The sequence below is a fragment of the Sebastes umbrosus genome, chromosome 16 (genome assembly GCF_015220745.1).
Source record: "Sebastes umbrosus isolate fSebUmb1 chromosome 16, fSebUmb1.pri, whole genome shotgun sequence".
In the NCBI taxonomy this organism is placed as follows: Eukaryota; Metazoa; Chordata; class Actinopteri; order Perciformes; family Sebastidae; genus Sebastes; species Sebastes umbrosus.
Window position 1 is genome coordinate 4950181 of NC_051284.1, and position 26520 is coordinate 4976700.

Genomic DNA, 26520 nt, shown 5'->3' on the forward strand with positions numbered 1-26520 from the left:
TTGAAGTGTACTGTTTAGCTGTAAAATGAGAAAATTTGTGACCCGGCAGCCGTGTTGAGATCTGTTGAAGAAATACCAAGAACCGCCCACCAGCCGGAGCACAACCAATAGAAGCGCTCTCTCTGAAATGACCTGTGATGTTATGGTTGTTTTTCCCTATGATGCCAAAATATACTGCCTACTGCCACTTTAATATTACAGTAAATTCCATTTCTGCCAATAGATTCCCCTAAATGCTACACACTGTTCCTTTAAATTAAGAAGAGAACTATTTCTTTTATTGGCATGTGAGACACAATAACGACCTATAATAAAACAATGTGGTTGCTGAATGTTCTGACTTTAGGCGTGTTTGCACACCAGCCTTGAACGCTGCCTTTGCTGTAATCTCTTCACAAGTACACTCTACATCTGGGAAACACAAACTTTGAAGGAAGTAGCGCAGTGCGAAAGACGGAGGCCGGCACGCTTGCATAACCTGACACTCCAAAATGAAGAGTACACAGACACACGCCCACGCAGTCTGAAAACCTTAAGGTCACTGAGAGTGCAATATTACATAGAGGGTTCTTGTCTTGAGTTTATGGAAGAGATTAAATGTTTAAGTGTGATGAATTGAGTGTAAACGGAAACTGAAAACAAATTCAAAGTAGTTTTTGACGATAATATGGCAAGATAATGTGTTGGCTTTGGCTGGCTGTGTTATGCCATTCAACACATCGGTGTAAAATTTCAGCAGCTCATCGCACCAAGGGTTCATTTTCCACTCTGCTCGTGGAAATTATCCTTTTGCATTCTTACATATAAACACTGTTGATTTATCTTACTGTTTTAAATAAATAGCGGGTAGTTTAAAGGTCCCATATTGTAAAAAGAGAGATTTTCAGGTCTTTTATGTCATAAAGCAGTTTTAAGTGCTATAAAAATACTGTTAAACTATCAAAATGCTCACTATACGGAGAAATACACACAGCCCGTATTCAGAAACTGTGCGTTTGAAACAAGCCGTTAGGATTTCTGTCCATTTGTGATGTCACATATCTACAATATTTAGACCATTACACGGTTATAAATGTAAACATTCTAAATGTGTCCCAGTTTATTTCCTGTTGCAGCGTATGTAAATAACAGCAGCTGACAGGAAGTAAACATGAACCCACACCGTTGCCTAGCAACGCAATTCCGTTGCAATCCGTTGAAATGAGCTAAAACGGAGCGTTTCAGGCAGAGGGTAAATACAGGTATATTCAGGCAGACTGCGTGAAGAAAATAAAGTTTTTTTTTAACATTAAAGCATGTAAACATGTTCAAGTAGAAACACAAAATACAAGTATGAACCTGAAAATGAGCACAATACGGGACCTTTAAGGAACAATATGTAGCGTTTAAAAAGGGTACTGCAATCTAAATTCTAAACATTGGAGCCGTGGCCCGTCCACTCCTCCGGTGTGACTGATAGCAGTAAGCGCAAATTTGCGCAATTTGAGGGCCACCGGCAGTAGTCGGAATCACTTCATCAGCTGCGTGTTTCAAATACTCGCTGCCTTGATAACCCATCATCTGCACATGAACCACAGAGAGATGTGCCGAGACTTTTCAGGTCAGGTAGACTCTGATGTTATGTTATCTCTGTTGATTCAGTTCATTTGTTTGCTTCCATGGCTGCAGAAGTCTGTGTTTATATACCAATTTGTTTCATATGTGGCAACGGGCATATGTGGCAAGATCTCTGATTTGTGGCTGTGAAGTTTCATGAGGCTGTGATTATCCTAGAGGTCACCACAGGTCATTTTATACAGTCAGAGGTCAAGTTTAAAAAAATGGTGTCACTACAATGAAATGGCTGCTGTGGGGACTAACATCATCACACTTGAATACAGTTGGGCTCATTGGATCCACAAGAGTCTCAGCTTTACCGTGATACCCAATTTATGGAATTCAAGACTGTGCAAAAATAACACATGTATACTGCATTAAAAAAACTGCATGGCTTTTGCCCAAAACTGCATGTGATTATCATAAAGTGGGCATGTCTGTAAAGGGGAGACTCGTGGGTACCCATAGAACCATTTTCATTCACATATCTTGAGGTCAGAGGTCAAGGGACCCTTTTGAAAAATGGCCATCCCAGTTTTTCCTCGCCTTCCCGCTAGCATGACAACGTTGGTAACCAAAGGAGTCCTTAGGTTTTCTAGTTTCATATCATACCAGGAGCTTCACTGTAGCTCTTAGCCTGTGACAGCCTCTGAAAAAAAGTAGGCCGAGTGGCACCAGCGACCTCAAGGACTGGAAGAAGTTAATCTCCGATGACATATCATGGTCATTTTATGATTTAATACAAATTACATATTGGTCCTTTAACAGCACTGCTGGGACGGGTACATTATGTCCATAACTGCAAAGCATAAAATTAAATCAGTGTCTAAAGGGAACTTCCCCGAACTCCACATTGTGATCCTTTGAAATGGACAAGCTTGCATAGAGTTCTACTTTTGCTCATGGCCCACTTTTTAATATGCATTTTACAGAAATGTGATGTTTTTTTTATTTTTATATTTTACAATCACCATGTCCAGATGTTTGAAATTTATTATGTGTGCTAAGACAGTAATATAGATCCAAAGATCAAACGGTCATGTGGTAACTCTTTTACGACAAATAAAATCCGTTCTCTGAACCCTGCACTAGAAGACGTTTCTAAGTGTTCAATAACAATATGTAGACAGTTTATGTTTCTGCACAAATTTTACTGCAAGCTTTCCAACGTTTAGTGTGGTTTTTGGTGCAAGTTTCCAGATCCAGATCAAGAGGGTAGAAGTCAACAAACTGAAGAGGAGGCATATTATCTCTGATGAGCAACCGTCTCCTGATCTCTTGTCCTCATCTAATCTGCCTCTAAAATCCCCTAAATGTACAAAAATCATCACTGCTGACGTGGTCAAATGTATGGAGTTTATGATCTTTGAAATTGAAGACTCGAGACTCTCTGATCCCCCCTATCTGAGGTTATTATGAAACGAGCACGAGGGCATTCACAAGTTTTAAACAAGCATTTAATATACTGTAGCTCCCCTTTGAGCTAACAGACAACATTTGCTCTGAATGATCCCTTTGAGTGCCATCACAGAGAGTGACTCCAAATGCCAATTTTCACTGTCCCGAGGCATCTCCCAAATCAGTGGTATGTTTTTGATGACGACACTAGCCTTACATGCCCCTTTTCCACACTTGCACTGGGACGTTTTGCACACACTAGTGCATGTTTAGCGCCTCCTGTTAGTCGTGGAGTTGCAGGACAAGCATAATATCAAATTTGCTCCAAAGTTCACAGTGATTTATTTTCAATAGACCAACTTTCTGTGGCTGCACAGTTAGTCTAGATGTTATTTCAGACGAATTTTGTGGTTGATTTGACATTCAAAGGAATATCATGTTGCCCATGGTCAAATTAGATTCTTGCAAATTATGAAGTAAGTACCCCCAAACGGGGATGGAAAATATTTCTGTCCTCAGTTTTTGAACTCAGACACCATGATTAAAGGCCCCGAAAACCTATTTTCATGTTTCGAGTTATGTGGTCCTGCATGAACACTAATTTAGCTGCCAAAGTTCAAATAGTCTGGGTTATTTCAATTGAAAGATTCCTTATGTTTTCATTTTTCGCTGGGTGGGGCTGGAGCGCCTCGGTAGCCTGAATGGTTACTGTGCTAACCGCAATGACCCCCTTCCAGTCTGCCCCAACTTCATCTGTCCAATAGAGTCCTCCAGGGATGAACGTATTTTTGTAGGCCAACCAGGAAGTTAGCATCGCCCTGGGTTCCCTCAAAAGAAAGCCAATGGGATTTTTCCTTTGGGTTTTGGATTATTGTAGAAAATAAACTCTGTGGCAAACATACATTTATGATACCTACATGTTTTGTTCAGCAAGATAATCTTCACAAATGAACACCACTTTCATGATTTGTTTTAAGTGTAAATGCAGTCGCCAGAAGTAAAAAGCTAACGTTTGGCTATAAACGAACATTTGAGGTAAGAAATAGGCATAACAGCAACAAAATATTGATTCATATTTGATCAGCGCTGCCTAGTTTGACCGTTTGATCGGAGTTCGCAAGTGATTGACAGCTGCTCAGAGACGGCAAAGCTCCAGCTCTGCTCTTACTGCTTGTTTTCCTCCGGTCTGTGAAATCTTGCAGAAGCCATTAGGAGCACTGGAGGACACAGAGGCACATGATTTTTTTTCATGCACTACTGTCAGGATATTGTGACCGTTTTATAAAAACAACTTTTTAAAATCATATTCGCTCCATTTCTACCTACTGCAGCTTTAACTTCGGGATAATTACAGAACATTGCCTCGGTATCCGTAGTAATTTATCAGTCTATGTTCTGGATCACACTTCGGATTGAGGGAACTTGAAGACACGAAAGAGGGTTGATTTATGTAGTGCCTTGAATCCCACAGTAACAGGAGACATTCTGGTTTCCACCAGGCTCAGCACATTTTCCCAGTGAGCCCTCTCTTTGGTTTGGGTTCAGTAAGCATCATCAGTTAACATTTATAAGGGCGAAGGTTCTCTCACACCACCCATTCTAGTGAAACATTGACAGTGGAAATGCAATGAAAATATGTTTCCCATTGCAGATTTTTAAACAGTGAATCAATGTTTCACACGCCACCAGAGTGAGAAGCAAAAACATCATGTCGGAAAAGTTATAAAAAAATATCAATATGTTGCCGTCCAATTCTTCTCAATGTAAAACGTTAATGTTGACAGAGGTAAATCTGTCACTGAGGGTGGAACCAGGGAAGTTTTTTTCTGCTGAATCCATTCAGGCATAGCCGTTCATTTTTAGCCTGTGCCAACAGTAACTGACTGTTGTGCACACAATAATTTCGTGTCTTTTTGGCAGATAAAGGATATGTCAACAGCCTGGCCCCATTGGCTCCATGCTTCTTAAAATCCGCCCGCATTCCAGTCATTAACTGATACTCTAACATAAACAAGCACAGATAAATGTGCAGAAATTCACCCTGTTTGTGTAGAATATGACTCATTATTTGGTTTTCAGCATTGTTATTGTGGCTAGATTTGCATATCAGCTTTCTGCTTCTTTTTAAAGTGTGGTTCACTTGTCTGGCAGCATGACCTTGACGCCTGTGTGCATAATGAGATATGCCAGGTGTCACTATGATAAAAAAAGTTAATGCACCATGCAAACTTGACACTGAATTAGGACTGTATACCTGTGTCTACAGGCAGATAACACGTGCTGCACGTGTGTTTTTATTATGGTACCCTTGCAATCTCAATTCAATTCTGAAATTACTCAAATGCTGTTATTGTAAGTAAAATTCCTGAGTGAAGTGATGCATAAACATCTCCTAGTCTCAGACCAAAGTAAAAAAAAAAGGCCACCCTTCCAACCCGTCCAGAAACCTGCCCTTGCCTTGTGTCAGGTTGCTATGGCAATATAGTGAGGAAACAGGAAGAAAGACCCCTGTCAGAGTCTATAGTGTGTGTATCGGTGCCTTCAAATGGGGTTGTGTTTACCGTGTTCACGAGATGAGTCCATATGAACGCCAAGTGGAAAGTTTCTGAAAGTTCAGAGCTCACAGGTTGTAACGTGTTTGTTGACGTTGTCAGAAATGGAGGAGGCCTTGGAAGTTCATTTTTCGGTACATAATAAGTTAATATATTGTAATTTTAGCCGTATATTGTTTTTCTTCGTAATTGTATAATATGTCTGAGGAAAATGTTGATATTCCCAACAGCCTCATTTTTTTTTCCTCTGTCATTATTCCTTTGCATTACCTGCGTTATGTTACCCGCTTGCTAGCTTGCTAAATCGTTAGCCTCTGTGGCGTCTAGACGCCGACAGTAACATCAATATTGCCGTTGCTTAGCAGCTGTGTTCTCACGACTTAACCACTTGAACGTCAAGCATATCATGTACATGACTTCCCATGTTGTAAACACGAGCTCACGAGTTTCATTTGAAGGCACCATATGTGTGAATACAGGATGTCCACCATACTATGCCCAAAACACTGAAGTATCTACGTGTGAGTCAGTGAGGTGAATATTTAGAAGCATTGCATCACCAGCAGATGTTTCTTTGAACCACAACTTTGCCACTTGGCAAGATGACACAGCAAAAGCCTGTCTTAAGGTGACGTTGTAGAGCCTAGTAAACACAACATTAACACTCACATGTCTCAGGACCTTGATCTTTGATTATATAAATATATTTTCATTGCTTTTCATGCCGCGCTAGGCAATTTTGCATGCTGGCAGCTTCAAATGAGAGCAAGTTTATTTAGAGTTACCACAAGGAACCTTTAACTGGTTATGAAACAGTTGCAATGTAATACTGGTGCCTCTGTATGACCTACATCAGTGGTTCTCAACCTTTTTTCGTGTCAAGGACCCCTAAATTGATACACATTAGGTCACGGACCCCATTTGATATGATTGTTTTGCTTCATGCACCTCCATCTGAAAAGATTTTGGTTGTTTTTAAAATTATAATTTTATAGTTGTCAACAACAGTTGAGGAGATAACCGTGGAGGAAGTGAAACCTATGATCAGGAGAGTCTCTTTTATGACTCTTATTCACAATGGGCTCACTTCTATAGTGAATTAAATAGTGAAAATAAACTATTCCCCATGTTGCACCCAGCAGCAGCGGCTCCTCCTCAGACCAGGAGCAGAGCTTCGCCTCGCTGCTCCGCTGGTCCCCTCTGGGAGCCAACACCGACACCACGCTGCTGGACGCCCAGGCTGAATTGCTGGAGGTAAAGGAGGCATGGGAGAACCAGAACCAGGACTGAGAGGGGCAGACTGTCAGACCCTGCTGCAGTAAAATGAGAAGTTTTTGAAGCACTGGTTCCCAACCTGGGGGTCCCAACCCCCACTAGGGGTCACCAAAGCTTCACAGGGGGTCGTGAGGCCTTTTTGATTATAAGGATTGTAAGACAACTTTTTTTTTTTTTTAGTATACAGTTGGCCTATACCTCAGCATTTCATTAATTTCTGTGAAGAAAACTAAAATAAATTGTAATTGTTAAAGTTTGTATTATTATTTAAGATATAATAAAATAGAATATGACGGTGGTTCCCAAATTTTTTCCTTAAGGGACCCCCCTTTCTCTCATTAAGTAAACTGATATCCATAAATTATGTCACTTAGTCAGGGGACTCTGGCTCTTGGAAATACGACCGCTTTTGTCCACAGGGACTGCCAAAATCAACACAAAATGAAAGTTCCTCATAGTAGTACAAAATTTGTAAAAAGTGCCCACAATTATTCTGTGTGTAAATACCGTTAAAAATGTTCCTAGTCTTTCTCTTAAAAATCTCTGTTTTGTGGTTCTGAATTGACTGATTTCACTTGTTTCCCCTTCTCTCCCTTATTACATATCTCCTGTATCTATCTATAGGCCACCACCTGCTTCCCTCTCTTACTCTGTTCTTGAAGTGGATGACATGGGCTCTCTGCAGGCCCGTTTCCAGGAAGTAGCCCAGCCCCGCTGACACAAACAGACGTACAGGGACAAAGGAAGAAATGCAAAAGTTAAAGGCAAGGTCTGTGATCTTGAGAAACTAGCAAGAGTACACTAGATTTTTTTTTTTTTAAATGATCCAACCTAAAAAACACAGCCCATTGTTGCCAAGTCTTTTCCAATGAAAGCTAGCAGCTCTAGCTCCAAAAGTCCCTAAATCTAGAGAGAAATTCGCCAAGTCTGCAACAATGACAGCCCGTCCCATCAAACCTCCCTCCAAAGCCACTCCCCCAAAATGATCATTATGAACGTAGACTCCGGTGACGTGCAATGAGTGCACGGGCAGAGTGCATGCAGGTAGGTAGCCCGTCCAACAAATAAAATGATTGTACGGGTTTATTACAGTCCTGCAACAGACGGATTTTGACCTTTTTTTTTTTTTTTTATTTATTCATTGCTGTTGGGATGTAATGAGAATTTCAATTAATATAACAATTGAAAAATATTCCATCCTTGGTCCTATTTTAGTGCGCATGTGTGGAACATGTCAGACCCCCCCATTCGCGACTATAGTATGTATAGAAGTGCAACTGCTGTCCGTGTGCGAGTCTGCAGCTGTCGAGGCTTTAACAGAACTTCCTCTGTAAAAATCACTGGATTGCCCCTTTAATATTAGGCTAATGATCACAAAAACGCACAAGTTTTATTAAATGTTTATTTACATGAAATATACAGTTTTGTTTGGAATTCACATGCAAAACTTTAACAAACAGGAATAATTTAATCATAAAAAAAGACAACTAACAACAACACAACTCTACACTGGAGTTTTTACACAATGGAGCAACATCAAGAGAAAAGCTTGGGACAATGGGTTAAACCAGCCTAGCCTGTTCTTAGTTCATCTAGAGACAAGCTTGAAATTCAGTCCAGACAAGTACCATGGCTGCATAACAATGCTGTACCAGCACATCAAGGGAAATCAGTGAGAATGCGAGAAAGAGAAGGGAATGTTCACACAGACTTAAGACCCTATGACGAAATACAAAGAGGGGAAAAAATAAAAACACCCAGTGTGAAAGATGTAATCTTTTCAGTGAATCGGTTTTAAGTACATTCAACAGATGTTACATTGTACTGTACATCCCCCTGCTTGCAGTGGATTTAAGGCATTTAAGTCATCTGTAAGGCAAAGTTAAGAGTTAAGATGGTGTGTTCACAAAAAAAATTACAAATATTGGACTATATTTACAGTATATTATCCAACTGGCTTGAACGGGGAGTTCTAAATTCAAAGTAGCGTAGGGCGACACTGCCATCTTACTATTCACTGTAACACTGTTTCAAGTTTTTGTGTGCAAGTTTACGTGTGCAAAAGGCAGTGGGTTAGCAGGGCGACTAAGGGGCCCGTTCAAAAGGGAGAGACAGTGAAAAGCAATGGACATTATAATTTTGGTCCCTCGAGTTTACGGTTTTTGTGTTCACATGAAACAAGGTGGAAATACTATACAGTAATTGAGAGCACCGATACTGCTGACTTTGCATCTCACGACTGGAACGTACGTCACGAGAGCATTGATCGGTTACAATTTAACCTGCGGTTAACCTCGTCAGAAGCGGCACTTCAGTCTTTCAGGCGAGCGCGAGCCCCCAAAGGCAAACACGAGCAGCAAGGCCATGGCATGTCCTGAGCAGAGCTGTGTTTGTGGCTACTGATGGGCTTTCAGCCAATATTTACATGGCAAATACAATGAAGTGAAAGGGTGCTAAAGAGACAAAAAGTCAGAATATTGCTGCTGTAGAAGTTTCGCTCCCGTCATGCACTGCCGTGGTAGATTGCCCCGCAGCAAAGCAACAATAGTGTGTTCACTAAAACCAATTTGAGGGTATCCTGAGAGGCGTCTTCTGTACATTTTGTCACAATTTCTAAAGATTTTTTTTTTTTCTACAGTGGTCAAAAAAAGTTAGGAAGAAAAAAAAAAGGCAAACAAATCTTAGTTTAGAGTATCACTCTGGCAAGATATCCAGACTTCCCATCTTCTCTTTTCATAAAATTAATGATTTTCCATTCCAAGTTTACTCTCAGTTGGTTCTAGACACCCAGACGTTGCTATGCGTCACTGATTACCTCTAGTGCAGTCACAATTCTATTGCTTACAGTCAAAATAAACAGAAATCTCAAGCAAAACAAGTTATCAAGGACTTCAAAAAAAGAAACAAGTGAAATACCAAAGAAAAAAAAAGAAGGAGAATTGGCCCTTAACCCCCTTCATTTCCTTTAAGGACAAACGTTTGGCTCAGGTTTTTAAAAGACAGTCTGCACTGAAATGGACTTTGAACTGTTCTCATTCGGTGGAATTGTGCAATGGGAGACATATAAACCCATGTAGCCATTGAATAAAAGCTACTACGTCCTTCATTTTTAATAAATATTATAAAAACACCAATATGGTGAATATGCATAGCAGAAACTATGGGGAATCAAATACATTTCCACATATCATTTCTTAACAGCCAATGAGTAGAAAAAAAGGCACTCATGGTAAATAGTTCTTGGTTTGGACATTGCAATAAATGTGTGGCATATAGTTTCTCAAACCATATAAAAAAAAGGCATAAATCGAGCAGATGTTAAATACTCATGGGGTTACATGTCATGCTCTGTAGTCCATATTCATCAAGATGTTTGTTCAAGAGTTTATGAGAAGCTCAACTTGGTCAACATGATGTGGGTTTTTCATTTCTCAGCTATGAACAGAACATTCATTTCATAGAAATTTGATCTTGGCTTTTGCAGTCTTTCATTATGAGACCCCAAAAAGTGCAATGGGACTTCTGATATTCACATTAGAATACTTCAACGCCAACCGATTCAACAGGAAGGACCAGGAAGACGTGTTGACTTTACATAGTTCAAGATCTCTGTGATAACTCACGATTCTGTGTTTTCTTCCTTTGCGTATTCCTCTACAAGTTTCTCGTAGGAGTGGCTGTGTTCTGAACCGTCACTAGTGAACACAGACCCTTCAGATTCAGAACTCTGCTCCTCCTTGGAGTTTGTTTCAATGTTTTCATCGCATGTAGTAATTGATAGTTTTGCTTTAGAATCGTCATCATCATCGTCATCGTCGTTCTCCTCCTCCTCTAAGTTATTGCTGAGAAAGTTCTCCTCATCTATAAAAGTAATGTTTGCATTCTGGAACGTCAGGGGATGGTACTCCCTAGAGTCCCACGTCCTTCGACCACCTGCTCCACAATCTCCCACCCCTCCGTTCTCTAGCTCAACGTCCTTGTCAAGCTGGTTCTCATACATTTGGCCCTGGTCGAGATCTAGGTCGCCCTCTACTTGGTCCTCCGGTAGCAGCAAACCGTTGTCGGAGCCCATGAGGTAGTTCTTGGACTTTGAAAAAGCAACAGTGACGCGGTCACTGAAGCTATAGCGTCTCTTTTGGCGTGGCGAACGGTCCAAACTAAGGATGGTGTGACCATTAACCATGGGAGCGTCATTGCAACTCTTTGAACGACCCATGTCTTTGGATTTATTGATGGCGTTGTTGGCACTACCGCCGTTGATTCTGCCATCTCTTTTTGTGCCAATCTGCTTGATCAAGTCATTGTAGCCTTCCTGCTTCTTTGACAGGAAGCTGAAGATGTTGACGTCGTTCGGAGAGGGCGGCAAACGAAGGGCTGCCTTGTGAGACTCTTTGTAGTGCCGGAGCTCATCGAGAGATAACTTGCGCAGCTTGCGGCGTTTCTTCAAGGCCTTGTGGGCCTCGATCACCATCCTCACTTTCCAGTTGAAGAACAAAGAAAGCCAGGCCAACCCCAGATAAATCCACACTTCCACGAAGTAACGGTACAGAGTTGGGTATTCTTTATTTGGTTCCACACCTGCAAGGACAAACAAAATAGTCATTTAAAATCCAAAGTTCTGGCCTGGTTTAACTTGATTGGTTCAATCAAAAGAATATATTTCTCAGCTTACCTGCTACCAAGTCCCCAAAACCAATCGTGGTCAAGGTGACAAACGAGAAGTACAAGCCTTCAATATATGTCCAACCTTCTTGGGACATAAATACAAAAGGTGGAAGGACTAAATGGACCAGCACACCCCAGAGGAGAAATATAGCTGTGCAGGTAAATTGAGCCTTTCTCTGGAAAAGAAGAAGAAGAAGAAAAAACATTAATTCAGGTTGTCAGGTTTTGTGATACCACAGACAGATCCAGGTACTTTTCCCAGAAGTGGAATGAAAGCTCATATCAACATACCAGTGAAACTCCTTTCTTTGTTAGATACTGGCCCAGGTGCTTGGCTCTGCCACCGAAGAACTTTCCTAGCTCACTGATCCAGGTAAGACATAAAGGCACGCCAAACAGCCCGTAGAAGATGCAGAATACACGGCCTGCTGACGTTTTAGGTGCAATGTTCCCATATCCTTCAAAAATTGAAAGTAAAAACAATGTGATTAGAATGGGTCCACCATATACAACTATTTACCTTAGTATGGCTTTACAGGGGGATAACAACAAACATGCCACCAATACAGGTTGTCTTAATCCATCGTCCATCTCATCTATGTCCTGTATATTTGATTTATACACACTTTGGCAAAACATCCAACGGTTGACTGCAATTGAGTTTGTCCCAATGGAACAAAGTAAGACATTACTTAGTCTCATTTCCTCTAAAACATTCAAGTACTTACCGATAGTGGTGATAACGGTGGCGGCGAAGATAACAGCATTTGGCCAGTTCCAGTTGTTGAAGGTCTTGCTGCCAGTTATAGTGACCCCTTGGCCTGCAGCTTCAGACACTGCCTGAGGACAAAGAAGAAACACAACTGAGTAAAGGCTTGCATTCGAGAAGTCCAATCTGACTGAACTAGAAGGAAGGCAAGAATTTTGTTGTGCGTAAGCTCCATTTCTTCCACCACATCCTTCCTGTGATATGTCGATGGTATCTCCAGTGGTGCTGATGAGGTGAAACAGCACTCAGGCACCCTGGAGAATCGCAGTCGCCCTGAGGGCTTTATAGTGCCGACAACTGCTTATATTGGTAGGGAAACAGGAAGGCCTAAACAGCCATTTCATAATCCCATGATGATGCATGGATTAAAATCTTACTCGGTGGTTCTTTAGTGGTTGCTCTTTCTAAAGTTTGTTTTTCCTTTTTCAAGATCCAAAGCTGCACTGAATATATACAAGACATTCTTGCGGTTGTATGCCTCTGCCAACCAGTCAAAGTTGCAGTTGGCATCCAAGTCTGTCCAAAATGTCATCACTTCATTATTTTATCCTGTTAGACATTTGTGTGACATTGTCATAACTTAACATATGAATTCTTGAGTTATGGCCGGAACATGTTTTGTGAGGTCACAGTGACCTTTTACCACCAAAATAATCAGTCCATCCTTGAGTCCAAGTTGGACATTTGTACCAAATTTGAAGAAATTCCCTCCAGGCGTTCCCCTGAGGGGTGTGCAGGGGGTTGGCATCATTCACATGAGCCCTTAAGTGCTGGAAGATGCTTGGTTCTTTAATAATAACAGGTCTGTGACAGTTCTGCTCTGTAATTACCAGCACAAGGGGAGGCCATTCTTTTGTCTGCTGAAACAACACAGTTCCTCCGTTGGGCTTTTAGGATGACAGCAGTGATGTGATGATGACCCAGTTTGTGTTCGAACCATGACTAGAAATTAAAAGACTGTCCTGCTTACGCACTTTCACATTTGACAGTCCTCCCGAGTCCACAGCATCTGTAATTACTGGTTGCATTTATAGGCATGTGTAACCTTGTTATTGGTCATGAATCTTATTTGGCTAAAGCCGATTATGGTGAAACCTTTGATACCCCCACTACTGCATATCCCCGTTGACCTAATGAACCAGTTAACACTACAGTTGCGCAGATATAACAGTCTACCTGCAAAAAGAAAGTGTTGGGCTCCCTTTACCCGCCAACTGTGTATAATCGGCTACATCTAATATACAAAAGGAAAGAAATGTTTATCCTAATGGTAATCTGTGCAATGTATTTTTTAACATCAAAATGTTTCTTGTGACAATGTTTTTTGAACAAATGGTAAAAAACATGACTGAATCCAGAAGAGACAGCGTAGTGTCTCAAACCAAAAGCAGGTGACTTTGGTAATTTGATAAACACACGTGTTCACTCTTCAAATCTGTCCACAGACAAAGAATAAAGGGCATCACATGTGCCGTAGGTTTCCAGCACTGTGGCTTGTACTAATGGAAAATTATGAGGTGAGTTTTATAACATGAAAGTAGATTTAAAGGTTTTATTTCAGTGCTTGTGCACATACATTTGGGTATCTGGAGTGCCTACCGACTCCCACAAACTGTGAAATCCAGTCACTAGATCAGAAAATATGTGATTCAACAAGCCGTTCACATTTGTCTCCTCTTCCTATGTCACATGCAGGCTCATTAGAATATACCGCCCACTGCTTGAGAACTACCTTTGCACAAAGATGCACCATATTTTTCTCGCAATCCAATCAGAGCAGACCGGGCTTTTTCGGGAGGGAGTCTTAAAGAGACAGGCGCTAAAACGGAGCGTTTCAGACAGAGGGTGAATACAGGTATATTCAGACAGACAGGATGAGAAAAATAAAGTGTTTTTTGAACATTAAAAGCATGTAAACATGTTCTAGTAGAAACCCAAAATACAAGTATGAACCTGAAAATCAGCGTGATATGTGCCCTTTAAAATTCAAATTTTTCATTCAAAATTTTGGTGAATCCCCCAAACACCCATTCATTCATTCATTCCTCTGTTGCAGCAAATATGAAATGTTAGAGATTGTAACAGTTTGAGGTTTGTTTGCTATGTGGAAAACATAGAAAAAGTGATAACTGTTGGGTTTGTGAGTCATGTCTGTGGTCCGTGTGCTCAGCTCTCCACCTGATACCGGCCTAATGAGGGTGATTTGCACACGTTCACTGTCTGCCTGCCAGATAAAAAGTGCTGAAGTTTGAGACGCACAAAACGCTGATATCACAGGAATACAATGAGGGCAGAGTGCAAGCTGAATCATGGGAGTGAGCGGCGTGCCCTCAATGTATGTCACTCAAGCAGAGGACAAGGAACATAACCTTTAAAAAGGCAGACTTTAGAGGATGATATGTACACTGTACCTTGTCTCGTCTGGGATCTACCAAGTACTACTAAATATGCTCTGAACAGGCTGTGTGATGCACAAGGTCCTTACAAAGGTTAAAAGGTCAGCTACTGGTCAACTCATGGTCAGTACAGGTCAAAATAACTGTGAGAACAAGCAAGCAGCGGGGGGAGAAAGATAAAAGACACTTTGTGTCATACTGAGCCCAAAGCAGCTCAGGAGGAGGTTGTTCAACTGGCTTCTCTACAAGCCAGGCCACACAACTGGATATCAGGCTACCAACACGGACACTCATGCCAGACAATTTATGGAAGATGGACTGGGTGAAGTGTTTAATAAAGAGCTAATTCGAATTGTGGAAGCCTACTTCTCTAAAACAGTGCTTCTTCTGGGAATGGAAAACAAAAAGCATAAAACAATCCAGCAATCTCTGTGAAGAAGTTTTGCAGGTATAAATCCAAATGGTGTTTTCACATTTTGCCAAGTGGATGTGCCAAGGATGTCTAAAAATGTCGATAACTAAAATAAAAAGACACAAAAATACCGCCTCAGCTCATTAATGATTAACACACTTTTTGATAATCCATTAATCGTTTCAGTCATTTTTCAAGATTAGAAAAGTGAGAAAAAAAATGCCAAAAATGCAGCTACGGATGCTTTCATAACACATAGTTTGCATTAAAACTTGCAAAGTTGCAGTAAACAGCACAAGAGAGACAGAATGCAGGGAGCAGTCTATTCAATTTCTGCCATATCTGAAGACTTTTTTTTCCTATTGGATGTTTACGATTACGAATACTTTGGGATATGGACACCCAAACAAATCTTCAGACATCCATAATAAAAGGATTACACAAAGTTGTGGAAATAGCTTGATATGAAATCCATTATGTTCATATTGAAAATCACAATGTGGTGCCATATGTGTACGCACGCTAAAGCAGTGATTCCCAAAGGCTGGCATTGCCTACTTCTCGCTTGAAATGTTTTCAGAAGTAGATTTTGGTGGATTGTTTAGACGGAATAACAGAAAGTTTATGAGCAGGTCGCCATGTTGTTTCCCGTTTGAAACGACGAGCAGAGAACCAGGGACCAATCGGGTGCATTCCACGACTGGGTACGTCGCCGCTTGAACGGCCAGCTGAGTGGAGCAGCGCATTGGATTTAACATGACCACTGACTATTTGTGTAACAATTTAGCCACAAATTCAGAGACTGACTGTACACGGTCCAGACATATACTCGGTTTAGACAGTCATGTAGAAATAGGGGTTGGAAAAAAAATAAATCTATTCACCCATGTATCGTGATTTTTTTTACGATTTTAAAATTAAATTCTTAACACCGGAATTGATGTATTTGCTTCAATTGAGTCAATGCAGAGGTAGAAGGAAGTTACCTCTTTTATGTTGTAGTCAGAGTAACGTGACGTCATATCCATTCTGTATCCGTCACTCAAAACAAACCGACCGGCCGCAGTGAGCAGAAACCGGCAGATGCTGAAAATTAAACATTTTTACTGAATTAATTTAGATATTTTCCAAAGTAAAAGTGCCCAGAAGTGTATGATTCAACTTTGGCCCATGGTTTAGTGTTAAAAAAAATAAATAAAAATGTTATAAAACAAAAATGTAATAAAATAAAGATGTAATATCAAATTGCAATACTTGTAGAAGCACAATACTTAAAAATCGCAATACATATCGAATCGGCACCCAATTATCGTGACAGTATTGCATCGGGAGATAGGCGTTTCGTCCGACCCCGAAGGTAAAAAGTGGGTCCCCAGAAAAACATGTTTGGGAAACACTGCTCTAAAGGATTCCTTTACTAAAACTGAAAACATTGCCACACTGCAAGCATTTGCCAGCGCCACACTCTGATAAGCAAAGAACAGTAAAAAAAAAACACAATGACAAACTCCAACTGTTATCAGGACAGCTGGCGGCCCAGCACACGCTCCAGCTCTTAGGTACTTTTCCACTTCCAGCACAAGACAGCAACAGCTGCTGCTGCTGCTGCTGCTGTCTTGTGGGCAGGATTGACCCACACGCAAACAATGAAGTCACTCAAGCTCTTGCATGTCATTACGTATCGACAAACAATGCTGAGATTTCACTGTGCACGCCACTCCACCACAGATCCACCACAGATTGTGAGATTCCAACGCACAACCATCTTCACAAATTAATATTAGCAGTTTCTCCTCATGCTGATTAAGACAAAGTACAGACATCTTACGTCTGTCTATTACAGCTTTTTTCTTCATTTGGTAAAGACATAACAGCTGGAAAGTTCCCCAGACAGAGAAAGGATTCTTCCATCTGTTAAGCATATTAACAGATTGGTGAGTGGCTGCTGTAAACTAGGCTGTTAATACTACATGAGATTGAAAAGCTTACTTCATTAACACAACACATGGTATTTTTATTTATTCTTCCATTTCTTTGTTGGGCTGATAAACATTGCAGGTTCATTGCTAAACTCTATTAACCCCCAGAAGGGTGCAGATTGGTCGTTGTTAGTGTGCTGACGTAAATGGTTGACAGACACACGAAGCCCTCTGGGTCTGAAGTTAATCAAATTAGGCTCACACAAGGCAATAAAGGCATTGCCGTCCTGCCAATTAATAGCCTAAACTTAAAACTAATGACATGTAAATACATTGCTACCTTCCATGACTTCAGTGCAATTCTTGTTTTACTTTTCAAAAGGGGAAGAAAGACTTGTCTCTTTGAAGCCAGCTGCCCCTCGACAGCACGCTAGGCACATGACAGAGTCAGCTATCCACGAAAACAGAGCGCTGCTTCATGGTGCTTTTTCACTCTGACGAGGGGGCCATGTTGCACTTTACGCATGTGACAGCAGTGTGTTGAAAGTTGTTGTTTTTTTAAGTTTTTGAGCAGCGATTGCAAACTTTTTATTTGGCCGCATATTTGCGCCAGAACTAACATGCAAAAAGTGAAATGAAATAAAAAAAGAAAAAAGAAAAGGAACATTTAAAGTTTGCACCACAGTTTGACTCATTACAGTTAACTCTTGACCCTAATATTCTCACCAGCATACATATCCAATGATGTGTCAGGCTTAGGGGCAGTCCCGAATACCATATTTTGGAATTTAAAGCTTCGGTGAGAAATATTCGAAGGCATTCTAAGCTTCGGGGACAGCACCGCTTCTGCACTACTCTACACACATGCACCTCTAGACACAACAATATCAGTCTGAGAATAACCAATAATAATTCATGTTGAATATGAATAATGTTGTGAGATTATTCCTTATTTCATGGGCTATTTGGGGATTTAAACATTATTATTGCAAAAACGAAGCATTCAAATACTGATTTGGAGGTTGATCACCATGGCAACGATCACAGCTTCGAATCATTCGGGTCAGCCCTAGTCATGCTATGTGCGAGTTCAACATTTCATGGTATAGAGGACTTAACATGAATTGATTTTAATATAATTTGATGTTTTTTTAGATGCAAAACATTCACCAGTTGTCAAATGTGAGGATTTGCTCATCTTCTTTGTCATATATAACAGTAGTCAACTGAATATCTCTGGGTTCTAGACAGTTGGTTGGACAAACTAACTGGGGAGACCGCAGACGGCTTTAAGAAATTTGGGCATTTTTTCTTAATTTTTTTACATTTCATAGACTAAACAAATATAGATGATTAGCAGCCCAAATTTGTAAGCATTAATCAGAGTCAGAAATACTTCATTGATTTCCTGGGGAGGTGTTAAGATACAGTTGCTCTTGCATAAACATAAATGTGAGAAAATAGAAATAAAGGAGTATGTAACATGTAAATTAGTACATAATGCTGCAATGTCTACATAATGCTACAATATATGTAAAGAAATACAAGTACTAAAATTAAAAATAAGAAATTGAGAATATAAAAAATACGAAATATGAACAAATATTTGCATTGAGACGTGCAATATATAGCATACAACCAGTGCAAAAAAAAGTAAGCGCCAAAGATCAAAACTGAGGAAATTATGGGACATTTTGGCAGAATTACAGTAGCTCAACACTCAGAAGGAGCTATGAAAACATGCACTACTTTTATGACACACATCTTAATGCAAATATTTACATATTTTTTTATATTCTCATTTTCTTATTTTTTTATTTTTAGTACTTACATTTCTTACCATCTATTTAGTTTATATTGCAGCATTATGTACACATTGTACCATCATGTACATCATTTACATGTTACATTATCCTTTATTTCTATTTTTCTCACATTTCTTTTGTTTATACAAGAGCAACTGTAAATAATAATAAAGTATTTCTGATTCTGACAGAGATATACAGTATACACACATGCTCTCAAGTATGATTAGAGTTATGCGCTGTGCGGTCAACTTTATAATGCATTCTCCTCCTGCCTTCGTGCACAGTTCTTCTGCAGAGCACGCTGCCTGCTTACATTTCATGCAACGACCGAGTGTTCAATTCTTATATTCTTATTTAGCAGTAGAGGTAATGTGTGCAGCCATCCACACCCCCTCCCTCCCTGAACTTTTATTACAGCTCCTCCAGAGCCAACATTGATGGACCATAAAATCCAATCTGTAAACTGTGACCACTTCAAGGCTCCTATAGTTAATAGTAAACTCCTTGTTAATAAAACAGCAGAAGGCTAACGTTTACAAGAGTGTCGCCTTCTCTTGTTAAAGCCTGCTTCTATGTTTTAATTGTTAACAAGCTGAGCAAAGTTTCCACAATGGAAACCTTAGAGAACCTCTGCTCCCGACACAAATAAAGCCGTGCGATATATACTGTACGTAGGTTTATCTACTTTAATGAACTGACTCCAAAGGCTTTGCAGCAGGTGTCCTGGCAAACAGCAGCAGAGGAAAAAAATACTCTTAGACTACACGTCTAGAATGATAGTAGGGCTGGGATGATACACCCATCTCCCGATTCGATACAAAGTATTGCGATTTTTAAGTATTGCAATTTTTGTTTAACACTAGACCATGGGAAAAAGTTGAATCATACACTTCAAGGGACTTTAAATGTGAAAAAAATATCTAAAAAAAATACATTAAAATGTTTGATTTTCAGCATATATGTAGTCTGAGATGTCCTGAAGTCAAATATATCAGTATCATTGTCAGGAATTATTTATTAAATATTTTCCAGCAACCCAAAAATCAAAGAATAAAAGACATTTCCCTTACAAATTAGTAGTATTTTCTTTTTAATTTATAAGGGACATGTAATGTTTTATACTTCTGGTGAATATAATCCAATCAATCTTATTTCCATATATGTATGTTGTATATAAAAGTTCCCTCTGATAACACCTTATTTTGAAAACCTGTCCGTGACAGAGTTAGCATGCAGCTTTAGCCGTGATGTCTAGCTCTGCTTTTCCTGTCAACGTGTGAAACCTCAAGTGTTTCCATACTTTACTGGATGTGTAGTGTTTACCACGCTGGATTCAAAATTTGAGGGTGAAGGTCGCATACTTAGATTACAACAATAAAAGCGGTAACTTCCTTCTACCTCCAACTAGATTCAAATGAAGCAACTATATCTATTATGGCATTAACAAAATAGATATCAAAATCGTAAAAAAACAACAAATCGAAATACATAGGTCAATTGATTTCCCCCTCCCCCCCCCCCCTACATGATAGCACAACTGGGGGAAATGGTTAAGAAGTCAAACGTGATTTGATATTATCTTTCCAAGGTTCCTCGAGGAGGCGGGACATGTTTCAGTTGCAGATGAGTAGCCGCTACAGAGTTCAACCAAATCACAGCTGCTTTTAACAGCTGCAGGAAAATGTCCAAAATCTCTCAACCATTAATATTCCCAAACAGATTTGACCATTGTGGGGATTTGGCTGTTACAGAGATGCCATGAATGGGGGAGGTTTATAGGCATATCCCTTTCAGTCCCCCCCTTAACACAGAAAGGGTGAAGCAGAAGGGGGGATGGTGGGGATCATAAATCTCCCTAATACTGATGTGGGCCCAAAAAAGGGGGAACAGGTTGAGACATGTTTCTGGTCATACTTGCAAGTGCTAAAAAAGCAACCAATGCATGATATCCTTGTCTTGACAGAAAGGAACCAGCATCAGTGTTACTACAGCAGAAAAAGGATCCCCCTGAGATACGAGCTATGTTGTTTACACTGCAAACACAAGTCTTCTTTTCTACACTCTTTTCTTCTTCTTCTTCTTCTGAGAAAGAAGTTCCTCTGCCAGACACATTATAAAGATCATATCTTCTTGTCAAACATCAAACACACACAGAATCAAGGTCATAAAGCCTCAAGGAAGTGAACAAACAAACATGTCGCAGCGGCGAACACCTGTGAAATCACAGGCTTGTTGACTTTTGTTCATTCAGTGGTGCTCACGGTGAAACCACAGAGGTCAACGGCACCCGGCTTTTTGCTACTGGAAAAAGACATTTTAGCAAAAAGAATTGCCAAGTGAACTCCATGTTCTGAGGTTACAGATTGGCCCCTCAACACACACCCTTTGGTATCATAATCAGTGCTCCTCCAGATAGACTATCTGACTGTCAGGGTTTATAACAGCAAGTAGGTCATAAAATAATTATGCTCACAATAAAGACCCCACCAACGATAACATTTACGAGGCTTTTCTGGGGGACTTTTTAGTGATAATTGTGACATGTTGTTGTTCTGATATTCTAGGCACCCTCAAGCTGGTAAAGTAAGAGTGGCCCAGCCAACATGGTTATGTGGGCCCCACATGGGTTATGCTGGGTGTACCTGGGTACACAAATGAGCAACTAAGTTGGTCCCAAATGGGCTCCCCATGTGGGCTACCTGTGTGGGTCCTAGTTGGGTCACTAATGGGAAATTAGTGCATGGGGCCAACATAGAAACTGTGGACAAACCCACTTGCAACCCATATTTCAGCCCATAGAGTCCCCATGTAGTACCCACATAGAACTTAAAGCTGGGACCAAGATGGGTCTTGGGTATGTTGCCCAGTTGGGGCCAACATAACACCCATTGTAATCCTGCATGGAATCCATGTGGGCAATTGACATTGGGTCATTATGGAACCCATGGACAATCCCATAAAACCTAGGGCCCATTTTTCAGCCTATTTACTACCCACATACAAATGTTGTCTGGGGGGTGTGTTGACCCACTGAGAGGAGCCATGGATTGACAACATCTCATTCCTCAAGTGTTTGAAAAAGCTTTAACATGTCAGCTGAGGCTCACAAAGCCCTCATGTGTCACCATTTAAGTCAGAAAACTTGCAGCAATACCACAACACTGATTCACTTTGAACTGATCCTGCAGCAATTAATGTGTTTCACAAAAGGAAAAACAAATAAAAGTTCAGTTTAAGAACCCATACCTCTAATATTTTGTCCAAATCATCTTTGGTGAGACAGGGATAGCTCTCCAGTATTTTGCCCTTCTTGTCACTATACTTCTGTGCAGCGTCCTTCCAGTTGGGCTCCTCCAGGACTTGAAAAATTGCTGCCCCAATGGACAGGTAAAAAATAATGGCAGAGGTCAACAAGGGGCCTTTATCTACCATAACTTCTGTACAGGGACTCAACTAGGAGAGCGCGGGACGGGGGAGAAAGAGAAAGAGAGAGAGACAGAGAGAGAGAGGAGGGGGGGTAGATAACAACAATACCAGGAGTTATGCGGGACTCATTCTCCGCGAGGCTGAAACGAACTGCTCCTTCTTTCCGCGCGAGGGGCTCTGAAAAATATGCATGCAACGTGCCGCTGCGTGCAGCATCTGGGCTCGAGCCGTAGCAGGATAAAAGTAGTCATAAAGCGGGTGCTGAGGCGCGCGTGGGACGGCAGCTGCTGCAGTAGTAGTATTCTCTCTCCACGTGCGCTGCTGGAGAAGTAGTGGCTGCTAAAGTAGTGAACTGTAGAGAGTATAACAGGGGGAGTGGAGAGAGGACCGAGGAGATCCGCCCACAATACACAACAAGGAGGAGGTGGAGGGGGGGGGGGGGCAACAACACCAACTACTGCAGGCTGTTCTTCATTTGGTTACAGGTGTTCAACTGCTGAGACACTGTAGGACAATAAAACTAGGGCTGTCAATCAATTAAAATATTTAATAGCGGTTAATCGCAATTTTTTTTTTATCTGTTCAAAATGTACCTTAAAGGGAGATTTGTCAGGTATTTAATACTGTTATCAACATGGGAGATGGCAAATATGCTTGCTTTAATAAAATGTTTGTATATATTTATTACTGGAAATCAATTAACAACACAAAACAATGACAGATATTGTCCAGAAACCCTCACAGGTACTGCATTTAGCATAAAAAATATGCTCAAATCATAACAAACTGCAGCCCAACAGGCAACAACAGTTGTCAGTGTGTAATGGTACATGTCCACAGCTTCTGTCCTTTCCATGCTTCCCATTCATTGTCTATGTAAGCAGCCGTGCAATGCATTCTGGTAGCGTGGCGGCGCAATTTGAGAAACGGAGCTGCATAAAGGGCTACTCTACTTTATGTAAATCACGGGCATCCTGACGCGACTGAGAATCTTTTAAAATACACGTTGTTGATCTAAAATAAAGACAGATTTAGCAACTGCATGACTTATTTCTCGCCTCAAATGTTCTCAGAAATACATTTCGGTGAACTATTTTCCTGAAATAAGAGAAGAAAGTTTCCAAACGAGCCTCCATACTGTTTCCGGTTTGAAAGCTGGGAGCAGCAGCCCACAGAGGGAAAGCATTCGTCCAATCAGGAGCCTAGTGCCTTGTGTCTAGTGGCACCCCATCAAGCGTCCAATGCTGGGTAGCGGCGCTTCCCCTCAAGATAAAAAACGCCCCTGTGGACACGTACCATCAGTGTGCTGACTTGACTATGACTTTCCCCTAAGTGCATGTGATTATCATAAAGTGGGCATGTCTGTAAAGGGGAGACTCGTGGGTACCCATGGAACCCATTTTAATTCATATATCTTGAGGTCAGAGGTCAAGGTACCCCATTGAAATTGGCCATGACAGTTTTTCCTCGCCGAAATTTACCGTACGTTTGGAGCGTTATTAAGCCTCCTTCCCGACAAGCTAGTATGATATAGTTGGTACCAATGCATTCATTAGGTTTTTCTAGTTTCATATAATACCAGCTACAACCTAAAAATTGCAAGTTGCATTAAAGAAATTAGTGGCATTAAAACTAATTTGCGTTAACACGTTATCACGTTAAATTTGACAGCCCTATCTAAAACACAAAACTTCAGAAAGTGTCTCAACAAGCAATTTGTTTGTTAAACAATTTCAACCACTTTTTGTAATACTATAGCCTGCCAAAATTTTTATATAATTCAACAAAGTTGATATACTTTTTTCCAATGTATTTTTAGGAATTTGCTACAAACAATAGTGCTATGATAAAAAAAACTGCAAAACTAATATAATGTTGTTTAGTCTGAAAATCATACTTATATGTCATTATCATACAGGGAATGAAATTAGAACCTGCCAATTGCAGGGTAAATGTTGGCTGTGGCAGGTAAAACAATTTTGGTCACCTGCCATCATGTTGGTTAAACCTGCAATAGGCAGAATGTTTTTGGCATCAACTAGACTTCTGCTCCTCCTCATGGCTCTGTTTTCAGACGGGAGACTTTGGCCAATCGCAGGTCATTTCAGAGAGAGAGCGTTCCTATTGTAAATCGCTCGCAAACTGTAATGCCTATTTCTCTCCTCAAATGTTTTCAGAAACATCTTGTAGTGTACTGTTTAGCTGTGAAATGAGAACGTTTGCTCCGGCTGGTGGGCGGTGCTTGGCATTTCTTCAACTTGATCCCAACATGGCTGCCGGGTCACAAACTTTCTAATTTTACAGCTAAGCAGTACACTACAAGATGATTCTGAAAACATATGAGGCGAGAAATAGGCATTACAGTAACAGAATATTGATTCATATTTGATCAATGTTGCCTAGTTTGACCGGAGTTGTGATTGACAGCTGCTCAGAGATGTCTTTAGGAGCACCGGGGGACACCGGAGGGGAGGACACCGGAGGACACTGGAGGGGAGGACACCGGAGGACACAGAGGCACATGATTTTTTTCAGACTACCTGTCTCATGCACTTCTGTCAGGATATAGTGACATTTTTATTAAAATAACTTTTTTTAAATCATATTTGCTCCAAATCTATCTACTGCTGCTTTAAGTTTTCCTCATATTGAGAAATTATATTTTTAAAAATCAATTCCTAAATTAAAATAGTCAGGGATTAAGGTTACCTGATATATTCCATATAAGTGTTTTATACAGATTTCAGATGTGGCAGATAGAAAAATATAGTGTCCGGTAGGAATGTTCAGTGACCTGCCACTGTGGCAGGTAAGGAAAAAAACTTAATTTCAGACCCTGTTATCATATATAGAATAAAAACAAGTAATTTTGTCTATTACATTTTGGCATTGCCTCAGGATTTTTTAGGCTCAACAATTGCAATTTCTGCAGATGATATCAATGCATAAAAGTTCCATATTAAGTAGAGTGCAGATATCAGGTTGTTGGTGCAGGAACTGCCATTGATTGCCGTGATTTTCCAGCCTCAAAACTCCAGCCAGATTCATTTTTTCTCTTGATGTTATCAACTGGAAAGACTTGAAAATGGGCACTGGGTCGGCTTGTCCCTGCAAAACATGGATGTTTCATATGACTTCATCTGCCTGCAGTCCCGTCATTGCAGCCCAGTCGCACAGCAGTTTGTGAAATTGTCACGAAATTGAACGTTTTTGATTTGTCTACATAGACACAAATTTAAATTTTTTTTTGTGATGGTCAGCATTAAAAATCAATTTGCATGTAATCCACGTAATTGTGATCCGGGAAGTATAGAGAGCGACGAATGACATGTAGGGAGGAGGATGAGGTGGATGGGTGGGTCAAAGTTGATTTATTTGTCACGTAACTTCCGTACTCAAGTTACAGCTCTTACGAAGTTTTTTTAACCCAAACCGTGATCTTTTCCTAAAGCTATCTAAGTAGTTTTTGTCACGTAACTTCCGTACTTAAGTCACGCCACTTCCGGTGTTATTTAAACCGAAACAACAGTCTTTTCCTAAACCTAACTAAGTAGTTTTGTTGCCAAAGCCTAACCAAGTTGATCTATTCCTAAACCCTAACTTAGTAGTTTTATTTTGAAAAGACTGGAGCGTAAATTGACATGTGCATAACGTGTTGCCAGACATTCATAGTAAGGAAAAGCACAAAAAATACGTTGTTAAAAGTCATGCTGGGTGTCATGAAAAAAAAAGGGAAATTTGTGTCTATGTATACGAATCAAATAGATTAAATTTCATGACTATTTCACAAATTGCCTTGAGACAAAATTGAACACAAAACTTCAAAGAATGCCACCATAGACAGTAAAAGAGTGTAAACATCACAGTGGTCTGTCAAGAAACTCACCACACATATTTGAACCAACCAGTTTGACATGTCGAGAAGCAGGCGAAGGCTTAATATATCTTGAGTTTGGTGAGATAAGTGTTCATCAATAATGCAGCAAACTTGCAAATGAAGACATGGAGTTGAAAGATGGTGATTAGTTAGTAGGTGGACGTGCAGCTAAAGGTGACCTGTGTCAATGTCCACAGCTCAACTGCTCAATTGTTTGCTCAAGTGGTGGGTTCTGTTTTCTCTGTTGAGGAGCAAAGCTCAAACACAGATATTGATTAGTGTTCAAGTAGAGCCACGGATCCCCAGACAGAGATTTATATGGTTTATTTCCGTTCTTGTCTATCAAAGTACAGAGTCGGACACTGCATGTCATTTACATTAGTTTGTATTAGAGGGTGAGAAAAGCAAAAATCACATTGATCTACAC

At 40.4% G+C, this 26520-nt stretch overlaps 1 protein-coding gene across 2 annotated transcripts; it reads right to left on the minus strand.

The window, feature by feature from the left end:
• Positions 1-8284: 8284 nt before the first annotated feature.
• Positions 8285-26252, minus strand: kcnk5a (potassium channel, subfamily K, member 5a). 2 transcript variants are annotated; one of them, XM_037747086.1, is made up of 5 exons: positions 26103-26252; positions 12215-12326; positions 11778-11944; positions 11494-11662; positions 8285-11399 (listed from the first exon to the last, which is right to left on the minus strand). In XM_037747086.1, exons 1-5 carry the CDS (start codon positions 26130-26132, stop codon positions 10441-10443), a joined length of 1437 nt encoding a protein of 478 aa, XP_037603014.1. In that variant the 5' UTR covers positions 26133-26252; the 3' UTR covers positions 8285-10440. The 2 variants fall into 2 exon arrangements, with proteins under 2 accessions (XP_037603014.1, XP_037603013.1); XM_037747085.1 differs by lacking the exon at positions 26103-26252 and adding an exon at positions 22037-22601.
• Between the last annotated feature and the right edge of the window lie 268 nt (positions 26253-26520).